Source organism: Pristiophorus japonicus, chromosome 9, assembly GCF_044704955.1.
Source record: "Pristiophorus japonicus isolate sPriJap1 chromosome 9, sPriJap1.hap1, whole genome shotgun sequence".
In the NCBI taxonomy this organism is placed as follows: domain Eukaryota; kingdom Metazoa; phylum Chordata; class Chondrichthyes; family Pristiophoridae; genus Pristiophorus; species Pristiophorus japonicus.
The window spans coordinates 208,698,731-208,713,655 of NC_091985.1; the positions used below are offsets into that span (position 1 = coordinate 208,698,731).

Sequence of the window (14,925 nt, forward strand, 5' to 3'; positions counted from 1 at the left end):
TCTGAGTCACCAGCGAGCTCACACAGGAGAGAGGCTGTTCATCTGCTCTGTGTGTGGAAAGGGATTCACTAATTCATTCGAGCTTCATGCTCACCAGCGTATTCATACCGGGGAGAGACCTTTTACCTGTTCTGTGTGTGGGAAGGCATTCAGTCGTTCATCCCACCTCACTGAACACCAACTTGTTCACACCAGTAAGAGACCGTTTAAATGTTCTGACTGTGAAAAGAGCTATAAAAGCAGAAATGATCTGATGAAACACCAACGCACTCACACTGGGGAGAGGCCGTTCATCTGCTCCGAGTGTGGGAAGGGCTTCCCTCTTTCATCCAACCTGCTAACACACCAGCGCATTCACACTGGGGAGAGGCCATTCATCTGCTTCGAGTGTGGGAAGGGCTTCACTCGTTTATCCAACCTTCAGTCACATCAGCGAGTTCACAAGTGACTGCAGGGGTTGGATTCTGCTTTTATTGTTGCCATTAATCACATCCAGGACTGAACCATGTTCACTCGGACAGTTGGAGTTTGTTGCTGCTGGTGTAATTAATCCCTATAACTGGGCTGGAGTTTAATTTTCTGGATATCATAGAATCATAGAATGGTTACAGCACAGAAGGAGGCCTTTCGGACCATCGAGCCTGTGCCGGCTCTCTGCAAGAACACTTCAGCTAGTCCCACTCCCCGCCCTTTCGCTGTAGCCCTGCAAATGTTTTATTTCAGGTACTTATCCAATTCCCTTTTTGAAAGCCACGATTGAATCTGCCTCCACCAGCCTTTCAGGCAGTGCATTCCAGATCCTAACCACTCGCTGCTTAAAGAAAAGTTTTTTCTCATGTCGCCTTTGGTTCTTTTGCCAATCACCTTGAATCTGTGTCCTCTGGTTCTCAACCCTTCCACCAACGGGAATATTTTCTCTCTACTCTGTCCAGACCCCTCATGATTTTAGAGCACCTCCATCAAATCTCCTCTCAACCTTCTCTGTTCTAAGACGAACAACCCAGCTTCACCAGTCTATCCATGTAACTGAAGTCCCTCATCCCTGGAATCATTCTTGTAAATCTTTTCTGCATCCTCTGTCAAACAACGATCAAATAAATCAGCTTTGTTTCCTACATACAGCGACTCGATTCCTTGATTTCTCCAAGAGGAGACTAATTGATGTCCTGTTATCGACTGTTCCTTTTCTCCTTTGTATTTATAAAGTGCCTTTCACGGCCTCTGTTTTAGTGATGTTGGTTGAGGGATAAATGTTAGCCAGGACACCAGAGAGATTTCTTCGAAATAACGTCATGGAATCTTTTATGCCCACTTGAGAGGTCAGATGGTTCTGATTCTCAGAAGATCAAGATGTAGAATCAGTTTGGGTGGAGATAAGAAATAATAAGGGAAATAAGTCACTGGTGGGAATAGTCTATGGGCTCCCTATCAATAGCTGCACTGCAGGACAGCATATAAATCAAGAAATAATGGAGGCTTATAAGAAAGGTACTGCAATAAGCATTGATGATTTAAATCTTTATATTGATTGGATATATCAATATAAAGATTAGGTAGCCTTGAGGAAGAGTTCATAGAGTGTATTCGGGATGTTTTCTTAGAACAATGCGCTGTGGAACCAACCAGGGAGCAGACTATTTTAGAATTGGTAATGTGTAATGAGACTGGGATTAATTCATGATCTCATAGTAAAGGATCCTCTTGGGAAGAGTGATCATAGCATGGTAGAATTCCAAATTCGGTTTGAGGGTGAGAAACTTGGGTCTCAAAATAGAGCCCTGAAAAATAAAGGCAATTACAAAGGAAGGGTAAGACAGTAGATCAGGAGTGGCAGACATTTAAGGAGTTATTTCATAACTCAGCAAAAAAAATTCCAGTGAGAAAGAAAGACTCTAAGAAGGATGAACCATCCGTGGCTAACTAAGAAGTAATGGGTGGTATCAAATTGAAAACAAAGGCATACAATGTTGCGAAGATTAATGAAAGGCCAGAAGAGGGAACTATTTAGAAAATAGCAAAGGACAACGGAAAAAAAAAGGGTATAGATTGAGATTAAACTAGCAAGAAATATAAAAACAGACAGTAAGAGCTTCTACAGGTATATAAAAAGGAAGAGAGTAGCTAAGTTGGTCCCTTAGAAGATGAGACTGGGGAATTAATAATGGGAAACAAGGAAATGGCAGAGAATTTGAATAAATATTTTGTATCGGTCTTCACTGTAGAAGACACTGAAAGCATCTCAATAATTGATAATCAAGGGGCTATTGGGAGGGGAGAACTTAAAACAATCACTATTGCTAGGGAGAAAAGGTACTCGGCAAACTAATGGGACTAAAGGTGGACAAGTCCCCTGATCCCTAATAGCCTGAATCCTCGGGTCTTAAAAGAAATGGCTGCAGAGATGGTGGCCACATTGGTTGTAATCTACCAAAAATCCCTGGATTCTGGAGAGATCCCAGCAGATGTAATTCCCCTATTTAAGAATGGAGGGAGACAGAAAGCGGGAAACTGTAGACCAGTTAGACTAACATGTCATTGGGAAAATGCTGGAGTCATTATTTAGAAAATCATAATGCAGTCAAGCAGAGTCAGCATGGTTTTATGAAAGGGAAATCATGTTTGAAAAATTTGCTGGAGTTCTTTGAGGATGTAACGAACAGGGTAGATAAAGGGGAACCAGTAGATGTCTTGTATTTGGATTTCCAGAAGGCATTTGATAAGGTGCCACATAAAAGGTTACTGCACAAGATAAGAACTCACGGGATTGGGGGTAATATATTAGCATGGATAGAGGATTGGCTAACAAACAGAAAACAGAGAGTAGGGATAAATGGGTCATTTTCAGGCTGGCAAACTGTAACTAGTGGGGTGCCACAGGGATCAGTGCTGGGGCCTCAACTATTTACAATCTATATTAATGACTTGGATGAAGGGACCAAGCTAAACTTGCTGATGATACAAAGATAAGTGGGAAAGCAAGTTGTGAGGAAGACGCAAATAATCTACAAAGGGATATAGATCAGCTCAGTGAGTGGGCAAAAGTTTGGCAGATGGAGTATAATGTGGGAAAATGTGAGGTAATCCACTTTGGTAGGAAAAATAAAAAAGCAAATTATTATTTAAATGGGGAGAGATTAGAAAATGCTGCAATACAGAGGGGTCCTTGTACATGATACACAAAAAGTTAGCATGCAGGTACAGCATAATTAAGAAGGCAAATGGAATTTTGACCTTTATTGCAAGGGGAATGGAGTATAAAAGTAGGGAAGTCCTGCTACAACTACACTGTTGGTGAGACCACACCTGGAGTACTACATACAGTTTTGGTCTCCTTATTTAAGGAGGGATATACTTGCATTGGGGGCAGTTCAGAGAAGGTTCACAGGGTTGATTCCTGAGATGAAAGGGTTGTCTTATGAAGAAAGGTTGGGCCTATATTCATTGGAGTTTAGAAGAATGAGAGGTGATCTTATTGAAATGTATAAGATTCTGAGGGGGCTTGACAGGATAGACGCAGAGAGGATGTTTCCCCCTGTGGAGGAATCTAACACTAGGGGTCATAGCCTATTTAAAATGGAGATGAGGAGGAATTTCTTCTCTCCGAGGAACATGAACCTTTGGAATTCTCTGCCCCAGAGAGCTGTGGAAGCTGGGTCATTCAATATATTTAAGGTGGAGATAGACAGATTTTTGAACGATAAGTGAGTCGTGGGTTATTAGGAGTGGGCAAGATCAGATCAGATCAGCCATGATCTTATTGAATGATGGAGCAGACTCAAGGGGCCATATGGCCTACTCCTGCTCCTATTTCAAATGCTCTTATGGGGCCTCATGTGAAAGACGGCACCCCTGACAGTGCAGCGCTCCCTCTGCACTACATTGGAATGTCGGCCTAGATTTTATGCTCCATGCTCTGGGAGTGGACTTGAACCCACAACCTACTGACTCAGAGACTACCACTGAGCCACGACTAACACCGCATTGCTCGGGATTATTTGAGTTATCTTGCCGTCTGTTACTCCCACAGACAAGTCCGAGCTCCCCATACCTTCAAGAGCGCCTCTCCTAGCCTTGCGATCAGAGAATCATAGAAATTTACAGCACAGAAGGAGGCCATCATGTCCGTGCTTGCTGACAAAGAGCTTTCCAGCCTGATCCCACTTTCCAGCTCTTGGATCGTAGCCTTGTAGGTTGCGGCACTTCAAGTGCATATTCAAGTACTTTTTAAATGCTATGAGGGTTTCTGCCTCTTCCATTCTTTCAGGCAGTGAGTTTCAGACCCCCACCAAACTTGGTGAAAATATTTCTCCTCAAATCCCCTCTAAATCTCCTACCACTTACTTGAAATCTATGCCCCCTGGTTATTCAACCCTCTGCTGAGGGAAATAGGTCTTTCCTACATGCTCTATCTAGGCCCCTCATAATTTTATACACCTCAATTAGGTCTCCTAAGCCTCCTCTGTTCCAAAGAAAACAACTCCAGCTTATCCAATCTTTCCTCATAGCTAAAATTCTCCAGTCCAGGCAACATCCTCGTAAATTTCCTCTACCCTCTCAGAGGCAGTCACATCTTTCCTGTACTGTGGTGACCAGAACTGCACGCAGTACTCTAACTGTGGCCTAAGTAGTTTTTTATACAGTTCAAGCATAACCTCCCTAATCTTCTATTCTATGCCTCGGCTAATAAAGGTAAGTATCCCATATGCCTTCTTAACTACCTTATCTACCTGTCCTGCTACTTCTGGAATCTGTGGACATGCACTCCAAGGTCCCTTTGTCCCTCTACACTTCTCATTGTCCTACCATTTATTGTTTATTCCATTTCCTTGTTAGCCCCCCCCCCCCCCCAATTACCTCACACTTCTCAGTATTGAGTTCCATTTGGCACTGTTCTGCCCACCTGACCAGTCCATTGATATCTTCCTGTAGTCTACCGCTTCTTCATTATCAAGCACAGGGCCAATTTTTGTATCATCTGCAAACTTCTGAATCATACCTCCTACATTCAAGTCCAAATCATTGATTTTATATATATATATATATATATCACAAAAAGCAAGGGACCAGCTACTGAACCCTGCGGCAGCCCACTGGAAACTGCCCTGGGAGGGTGTAGAAGGACATTTACTCTGTATCTAAACCAGGCTGTAGTTGGCCTGGGAGTGTTTGATGGGGAGTATAGAGGGAGCTTTACTCTATATATGTAGAGGGAACTTAACTCTGTACCTTGCCCGTGCTATATATAACCTGGGAATGTTTGATGGGACAATGCAGAGGGAGCATTACTCTGTCACTAACCCGTGTTGTCTATGCCCTGGGAGTGTTTGAAGGGTCAGTGTGGAGGGAGCTTTACTCTGTATCTAATCCGTGCTGTACTACATGTCTTATTACATTAATATACTTGCAGAATTGGCATATAATGAATTTCAACACTGATAAATGTGAGGTATTGCATTTTGGTAACAGAAATAAGGAGGTCACATATTAGTTGGAAAACCAAGAATCTAAATGGGGCAGAAGAGCAAAGTGATCTCGGAATACAAATGCAAAAATCACCAAGAGTAGCAACGCAGGTTAATAAGGCCGTTAAAAAGAGCAAACCAAGTACTCTGGTTTATTTCCAGGGGGATTGAATTGAAAAGTAGCTAAATTATGCTGAACTTGTATCGAACCTCGGTTAGATCACATTTGGAGTACTGTGTACAATTGTGATCTCAATATTATAAAAAGGATATAGAGGCATTGGCGAGGATGGAAATTAGATTTACAATTATGAGACCAGAAATGCGAGGTTATGCCTATTAGGAAAGGATGAACAGGCTGTGTCTCTTCCTCTTGAAAAGAGAAGATGACTTTTGTTTTAATTCGTTCATGGGATGTGGGCTTCGCTGGCAAGGCCAGCATTTATTACCCATCTCTAATTGCCCTTGAGAAGATGGTTGTGAGCCACCTTCTTGAACCGCTGCAGTCCGTGTGGTGGAGCGGTGAGGTCAGGGCGAAGGAGTGGCGAGAGATTGTAGCGGGATATGATCGGGACCTAGGTGAGGCGTGAGTTTGGGGACCAGAAGAGGCGAGGGCCCAGGGGCAGCACGGGCAGTCCACACTGCGACATACGTGAGCATTAGGTCCGTGTAGCAGAGCTGGTCTCCAGTCGTTTGTACATGGGACATGCTGGCAACGGAAGAATGACCATAATATGATAGAATGTTACATTAAGTTTGAAAGTGATTTTGTTAAATCCGAAACTGAGGTCTTAAATTTAAACAAATTTAGGTATGAGGGGTGAGTTGGCTAAGGTAGATTCGGAAACTACATTAAGAGGTATCAAGATAGATAAGCAATGGCTCGCTTTGAAGAATTAATACATAATTTACAATAATTACATTCCTTTTAAGGCACAAGACCCCCACAGGAAAGGTGGTCCAACCGTGACTAAGAAGTGAAGTTAAAGATAGTTTTAGAACAAACGAAGAAGCTTATAATGTTGCCAAAAAGAGCAGTAAGCCTGGGGATTGGGAGCATTTTAGAATTCAGCAAAGGAGGACCAAGAAACTGATCAAGAAAGGGGAAATAGAAAATGAGCGTAAACTAGCGAGAGACATAACAACAGACTGTAAAGTCAGTCGAGGAGGCGGGAGCTCGGAGCAGCGCGAGTCCGGGGTCGGCGAGAGGCCTATAAAGGCCAGCGGGAGTCGAGCAGTTCGAGCAGTCAGTCGAGGAGGCGGGAGCTCGGAGCAGCGCGAGTCCGGGGTCGGCGAGAGGCGTGCCGGTGCAGCTACAGGGAGAAGGCAAAGAAAGAAACAAAGGTGACGTCACAGCCTAGGGGGTAAGTGATTGGCTGGTGATTGGTGAGTTCTTTTTCTTCTTATATTAGTCAGTAACTTTTAACATTGTTGTTGCCAATTTAAGTGTATCTAAGGGTTCAGTCATGGCAGGAGAGCTCGGTCGGGTGTTATGCTCCTCCTGTACCATGTGGGAACTCAGGGACGCTTCTGGTGTCCATGACGACTACGTGTGCGGGAAGTGTATCCACCTCAAGCTCCTGACGGTCCGGGTTACGGAATTGGAGCTGAGGGTAGATTCACTCTGGAGCATCCACGATGCTGAGAATGACGTGAGTATCACGTGTAGTGAGTTGGTCTTACCGCAGGGAAAGGGTCCACAGCCAGATAGGGAATGGAAGACCAGCAGGAAGAGTAGTGCAAGGAAGGTAGTGCAGGGGTCCCCTGTGGTCATCCCCCTGCAAAACAGATACACCGTTTTGAGTACTGTTGAGGGGAATGACTCATCAGGGGAGGGCAGCAGCAGCCAAGTTCATGGCACCGTGGCTGGCTCTGCTGCACAGGAGGGCAAGAAAAAGAGTGGGAGAGCAATAGTGATAGGGGATTCAATGGTGAGGGGAATAGACAGGTGTTTCTGCGGCCGCGACCGAGACTCCAGGATGGTATGTTGCCTCCCTGGTGCAAGGGTCAAGGATGTCTCGGAGCGGGTGCAGGACATTCTGAAATGGGAGGGAGAACAGCCAGTTGTCGTGGTGCACATTGGTACCAACGACATAGGTAAAAAAAGGGATGAGGTCCTATGAAACGAATTTAAGGAGCTAGGAGCTAAATTAAAAAGTTGGACCTCAAAATTAGTAATCTCGGGATTGCTACCAGTGCCACGTGATAGTCAGAGTAGGAATCGCAGGATAGCGCAGATGAATACGTGGCTTGAGCAGTGGTGCAGTAGGGAGGGATTCAAATTCCTGGGGCATTGGGACCGGTTCTGGGGGAGGTGGGACCAGTACAAACCGGACGGTCTGCACCTGGGCAGGACCGGAACCAATGTCCTAGGGGGAGTGTTTGCTAGTGCTGTTGGGGAGGATTTAAACTAATATGGCAGGGGGATGGGAACCAATGCAGGGAGACAGAGGGAAACAAAAAGGAGGCAAAAGCAAAAGACAGAAAGGAGATGAGGAAAAGTGGAGGGCGGAGAAACCCAAGGCAAAGAACAAAAAGGGCCACTGTACAGCAAAATTCTAAAAGGACAAAGGGTGTTAAAAAAACAAGCCTGAAGGCTTTGTGTCTTAATGCAAGGAGTATCCGCAATAAGGTGGATGAATTAATTGTGCAAATAGATGTTAACAAATATGATGTGATTGGGATTACGGAGACGTGGCTCCAGGATGATCAGGGCTGGGAACTCAACATTTAGAGGTATTCAACATTCAGGAAGGATAGAATAAAAGGAAAAGGAGGTGGGGTTGCATTGCTGGTTAAAGAGGAGATTAATGCAATAGTTAGGAAAGACATTAGCTTGGATGATGTGGAATCTATATGGGTAGAGCTGCAGAACACCAAAGGGCAAAAAACGTTAGTGGGAGTTGTGTACAGACCTCCAAACAGTAATAGGGATGTTGGGGAGGGAATCAAACAGGAAATTAGGGGTGCATGCAATAAAGGTGTATCTGTTATAATGGGTGACTTTAATATGCACATAGATTGGGCTAGCCAAACTAGAAGCAATACGGTGGAGGAGGATTTCCTGGAGTACATAAGGGATGGTTTTCTAGACCAATATGTTGAGGAACCAACTAGAGGGGAGGCCATCTTAGACTGGGTGTAGTGTAATGAGAGAGGATTAATTAGCAATCTCATTGTGCGAGGTCCCTTGGGGAAGAGTGACCATAATATGGTGGAATTCTGCATTAGGATGGAGAATGAAACAGTAAATTCAGAGACCATGGTCCAGAACTTAAAGAAGGGTAACTTTGAAGGTATGAGACGTGAATTGGCTAGGATAGATTGACGAATGATACTTAGGGGGTTGACTGTGGATGGGCAATGGCAGACATTTAGAGACCGCATGGATCAATTACAACAATTGTACATTTCTGTCTGGCGTAAAAATAAAAAAGGGAAGGTGGCTCAACCGTGGCTATCTAGGGAAATCAGGGATAGTATTAAAGCCAAGGAAGTGGCATACAAATTGGCCAGAAATAGCAGCGAACCTGGGGACTGGGAGAAATTTAGAACTCAGCAGAGGAGGACAAAGGGTTTGATTTGGGCAGGGAAAATGGAGTACGAGAAGAAGCTTGCAGGGAACATTAAGGCGGATTGTAAAAGTTTCTATAGGTATGTAAAGAGAAAAAGGTTAGTAAAGACAAACGTAGGTCCCCTGCAGTCAGAATCAGGGGAAGTCATAACGGGGAACAAAGAAATGGCAGACCAATTGAACAAGTACTTTGGTTCGGTATTCACTAAGGAGGATACAAACAACCTTCCGGATATAAAAGGGGTCAGAGGGTCTAGTAAGGAGGGGGAACTGAGGGAAATCTTTATTAGTCGGGAAATTGTGTTGGGGAAATTGATGGGATTGAAGGCCGATAAATCCCCAGGGCCTGATGGACTGCATCCCAGAGTACTTAAGGAGGTGGCCTTGGAAATAGCGGATGCATTGACAGTCATTTTCCAACATTCCATTGACTCTGGATCAGTTCCTATGGAGTGGAGGGTAGCCAATGTAACCCCACTTTTTAAAAAAGGAGGGAGAGAGAAAACAGGGAATTATAGACCAGTCAGCCTGACATCGGTAGTGGGTAAAATGATGGAATCAATTATTAAGGATGTCATAGCAGCGCATTTGGAAAATGGTGACATGATAGGTCCAAGTCAGCATGGATTTGTGAAAGGGAAATCATGCTTGACAAATCTTCTGGAATTTTTTGAGGATGTTTCCAATAAAGTGGACAAAGGAGAACCAGTTGATGTGGTATATTTGGACTTTCAGAAGGCTTTCGACAAGGTCCCACACAAGAGATTAATGTGCAAAGTTAAAGCACATGGTATTGGGGGTAGTGTGCTGACGTGGATTGAGAACTGGTTGTCAGACAGGAAGCAAAGAGTAGGAGTAAACGGGTACTTTTCAGAATGGCAGGCAGTGACTATTGGGGTGCCGCAAGGTTCTGTGCTGGGGCCCCAGCTGTTTACATTGTACATTAATGATTTAGACGAGGAGATTAAATGCAGTATCTCCAAATTTGCGGATGACACTAAGTTGGGTGGCAGTGTGAGCTGCGAGGAGGATGCTATTGGGCTGCAGAGTGACTTGGATAGGTTAGGTGAGTGGGTAAATGCATGGCAGATGAAGTATAATGTGGATAAATGTGAGGTTATCCACTTTGGTGGTAAAAACAGAGAGACAGACTATTATCTGAATGGTGACAGATTAGGAAAAGGGAAGGTGCAACGAGACCTGGGTGTCATGGTACACCAGTCATTGAAGGTTAGCATGCAGGTGCAGCAGGCGGTTAAGAAAGCAAATGGCATGTTGGCCTTCATAGCGAGGGGATTTGAATACTGGGGCAGGGAGGTGTTGCTACAGTTGTACAGAGCCTTGGTGAGGCCACACCTGGAGTATTGTGTACAGTTTTGGTCTCCTAACTTGAGGAAGGACATTCTTGCTATTGAGGGAGTGCAGCGAAGATTCACCAGACTGATTCCCGGGATGGCGGGACTGACCTATCAAGAAAGACTGGATCAACTGGGCTTGTATTCACTGGAGTTCAGAAGAATGAGAGGGGACCTCATGGAAACGTTTAAAATTCTGACGGGTTTAGACAGGTTAGATGCAGGAAGAATGTTCCCAATGTTGGGAAAGTCCAAAACCAGGGGTCACAGTCTGAGGATAAGGGGTAAGCTATTTAGGACCGAGATGAGGAGAAACTTCTTCACCCAGAAAGTGGTGAACCTGTGGAATTCTCTACCACAGAAAGTAGTTGAGGCCAATTCACTAAATATATTCAAAAGGGAGTTAGATGAAGTCCTTACTACTCGGGGGATCAAGGGTTATGGCCAGAAAGCAGGAATGGGGTACTGAAGTTTCATGTTCAGCCATGAACTCATTGAATGGCGGTGCAGGCTAGAAGGGCTGAATGGCCTGCTCCTGCACCTATTTTCTATGTCTATGTTTCTAAATCCTTTTGTAGGTATGTTAAAAAGAAAAAATTAGCAAAAGTAAATGTGAGTCCTCTACAGGCTGAGAAATTATAATGCGGAACAAGGAAATGGCAAAGAAATTAAACAAATACTTTGGGCGGAAAATTGTGGTTGGAAGCTTCTTTTGGGTGAACGCATCTGACCAGAATTTTAAAAAAAATTGCCTGGTAGTCTCAGAGGAACATAGTTTGTGGTCGGAGTCCGAGTTTCCTAGTGCAGTGTACAGGAACATGTCTTCCAGGTATGTATTTGTATCCTAGGATCACGTGGGCCTGAACCATCAATGGACATCGAGTATTCTCATTGATAATAATGGGAGCTCTGGTTGTATGAGCTCCCATTGCTTTCAACAACAACAACTTTATTTATATAGTGCTTTTAACGTAGTAAAATGTCCCAAGGCACTTCAGTGTTATAAGACAAAGCAAATAAATTTGACACCGAGCCACATAAGAAGAAATTACAGCAGATGACCAAAATCTGGTCAAAGAGTAGCTTTAAGGGGCATCTTAAAGGGGGAAAGAAATGTCCAGAGGCAGAGAGGTTTAGGGAGGGAGTTCCAGAGCTTGGGGCCCAGGCAGCTGAAGGCATAGCCACCGATGTTGAACAGTTCTAATCAGGAATGCTCAAGAGGGCCAATTTTGAGGAACGCAGACATCACGTGGCATTGTGAGGCTGAAAGAGATTAGAGATTGGAAGGGGTGAGACCATAGAGGGATTTGTAAACAAGGATGAGAATTTTGAAATCGAGGCATTGCTTAACTGGGAGCCAATGTAGGTCAGCGAGCACAGGGGTGATGGGTGATCGGGACTTGGTGCAAGTTAGGACATGGACTGCCGAGTTTTGGATGACCTCAAATTTACATAAGAACATAAGAAATAGGAGCAAAAGTATGGCCATAGGGCCCCTCGAGCCTGCTCCGCCATTTAATACGATCATGGCTGATCTGATCATGGACTCCAGTCCAATTCCCTGCCCGCTCCCCATAACCCCTTATTCCCTTCTCGGTTAAGAAACTGTCGATCTCTGTTTTAAATTTATTCAATGTCCCAGCTTTCACAGCCCTCTGAGGCAGTGAATTCCACAGATTTACAACCCTCAGAGAAGAAATTTCTCCTCATCTCTGTTTTAAATGGGTGGCCCCTTATTCTAAGATTATGCCCCCTAGTTCTAGTCTCCCCTATCAGTGGAAACATCCTCTCTGCATCTATCTTGTCAAGCCCCCTCATAATCTTATACGTTTCGATAAGATCACCTCTCAATCTTCTGACTTCCAATGAGTCGAGGCTCAACCTACTCATTCTTTCCTCATAAGTCAACCCCCTCATCTCCGGAATCAACCTCGTGAATCTTCTCTGAACAGCTTCCAAAGCAAGTATATCCTTTTATAAATAAGGAAACCAAAACTATATGCAGTATTCCAGGTGTGGCCTCACCAATACCCTGTATAACTGTAGCAAGACTTCTCTACTTTTATACTCCATCCCCTTTGCAATAAAGGCCAAGATTCCATTGGCCTTCCTGATTACTTGCTGTACCTGCATACTAACCTTTTGTTTTTCATGAACAAGTATCCCCAGGTCCTGCTGTACTGCAGCACTTTGCAATTGTTCTCCATTTATAAAATAACTTGCTCTTTGATTTTTTTTTTCTGCCAAAGTGCATGACTTCACAATTTCCAACATTATACTCCATCTGCCAAATTTTTGCCCACTTACTTAGCCTGTCTATGTCCTTTTGCAGATTTTTTGTGTCCTCCTCACACGTTGCTTTTCCTCCCATCTTTGTATCATCAGCAAACTTGGCTACGTTACACTTGGTCCTTTCTTCCAAGTTGTTAATATAGATTATAAATAGTTGGGGTCCCAGCACTGATCCCTGCGGCACGCCACTGGTTACTGATTGGCAACCAGAGCATGAACCATTTATCCCGACTCTCTGTTTTCTGTTAGTTAGCCAAGCCTCTATCCGTGCTAATATATTACCCCAACCCTGTGAACTTTTATCTTATGCAGTAATGTTTTATGTGGCACCTTGTCAAATGCCTTCTGGAAGTCCAAATACATCACATCCACTGGTTCCCCTTAATCCACCCTTCTCGTTACATCCTCAAAGAATTCTAGCAAATTTGTCAAACATTACATTCCCTTCATATGTGCAAATATGTTTGATTAACGTGAAAATATAAATTGTGTTCACCGCCCCACCAACCTCTCTTTGTCTGTCTCTCTCTCCTCCTAAACTGAGGGACATTTAACAGTGATCTATCCATCCCATCCTCATCACCCAGAGATGGCTATCAGAGTGAGCGGCAGAGAGACAGGCATAGTATCAGTCTTAAACACCCTAACTGTCTGCATATTAGGGTCAATACTAGTATCACACATTCATGTATAACACCAGTGGGGGGAGAGAGACACACACATTATCAGTCTTACACTTGGCATCAGTGTCTCCATATTACGCTCAGTAACAGTGCCACACTGTCATGTGTAGCACCAGAGAGAGAAACAGTGTCTGACATATCAAGAAAGACTGGATCAACTGGGCTTGTATTCACTGGAATTCAGAAGATTGAGAGGGGATCTCCTAGAAACGTTTAAAATTCTGATGGGTTTAGACAGGTTAGATGCAGGAAGAATGTTCCCAATGTTGGGGAAGCCCAGAACCAGGGGTTACAGTCTAAGGATAAGGGGTAAGCCATTTAGGACCGAGATGAGGAGAAACTTCTTCACCCAGAGAGTGGTGAACCTGTGGAATTCTCTACCACAGAAAGTTGTTGAGGCCAATTCACTAAATATATTCAAAAAGGAGTTAGATGTAGTCCTTACTACTCGGGGGATCAAGGGGTATGGCGAGAAAACAGGAATGGGGTACTGAAGTTGCATGTTCAGTCATGAACTCATTGAATGGCGGTGCAGGCTTGAAGGGCCGAATGGCCTACTCCTGCACCTATTTTCTATGTTTCTATGTGCCAGTGTTGTACTCACAAGTGTGTCCACATCACGTGAAATAACAGTATCCCGCCTTCACAAACAGTACGAGCGCGAGAGAGAGCCATGCACAGTATCAGTTCCAGACTGACCTGTGAAGTCTGCTTTTATCCTTGTGGGGGACAGAAGTTAAAGTCTCTCTCTGATATTGTACCACAGACAGACACACTATTAATCCCACACTGCGGGACAGTGTCAGAGAATGAGAGAAACAACGTCCCACATTTAACCCTCGCTTGCCTGTTGTACTCTCTGTAATCTTGCAGCTCAGGGCCGTTCGGTATTACTCTCAGTGACCGAGTGTTTCACTATGATTAAATTTACAGCACGGAAGGAGGCCATTCGGCCCATCATGTCCGTGCTTGCTGACAGAGCTTTCCAGCCTGATCCCACTTTCCAGATCTTGGATCGTAGACTTGTAGGTTACGGCACTTCAAGTGCATATCCAAGTACTTTTTAAATGCTATGAGGGTTTCTGCCTCTACTACCCTTTCAGCCAGTGAGTTTCAGACCCCCACCAACCTTGGTGAAAATATTTCTCCTCAAATCCCTAATAAATCTCCTACCACTTACTTTAAATCTATGCCCCTTGAGGGAAATAGGTCCTTCCTATCTGCTCTATCTAGGCCCCTCATAATTTTATACACCTCAATTAGGTCTCCTAAGCCTCCTCTGTTCCAAAGAAAACAACCCCAGCCTATCCCAATCTTTCCTCATAGCTAAAATTCTCCAGTCCAGGCAACATCCTCGTAAATTTCCTCTACCCTCTCTGGGGCAGTCACATCTTTCCTGTACTGTGGTGACCAGAACTGCACGCAGCACTCTTAACTGTGGCCTAAGTAGTTTTTTACATAGTTCAAGCATAACCTCCCTAATCTTCTATTCTATGCCTCGGCTAATAAAGGCAAGTATCCCGTATGCCTTCTTCACCACCTTATCTACCTGTCCTGCT

At 44.2% G+C, this 14,925-nt stretch overlaps 2 protein-coding genes across 3 annotated transcripts in view; one reads left to right on the forward strand and one right to left on the reverse strand.

The window, feature by feature from the left end:
- The window catches only part of LOC139274097 (zinc finger protein 585A-like), a 144,827-nt gene that overhangs the window by 83,856 nt on the left and 46,046 nt on the right, over positions 1-14,925 (forward strand). The window contains exon 3 of the mRNA XM_070891142.1: positions 34-369. Coding sequence (XP_070747243.1) covers positions 34-369 — 336 coding nt within the window. The remainder of the gene's footprint in view (positions 1-33; positions 370-14,925) is intronic.
- The window catches only part of LOC139273495 (zinc finger protein 530-like), a 167,308-nt gene that overhangs the window by 68,818 nt on the left and 83,565 nt on the right, over positions 1-14,925 (reverse strand). The gene's annotated exons all lie outside the window — the stretch shown is intronic.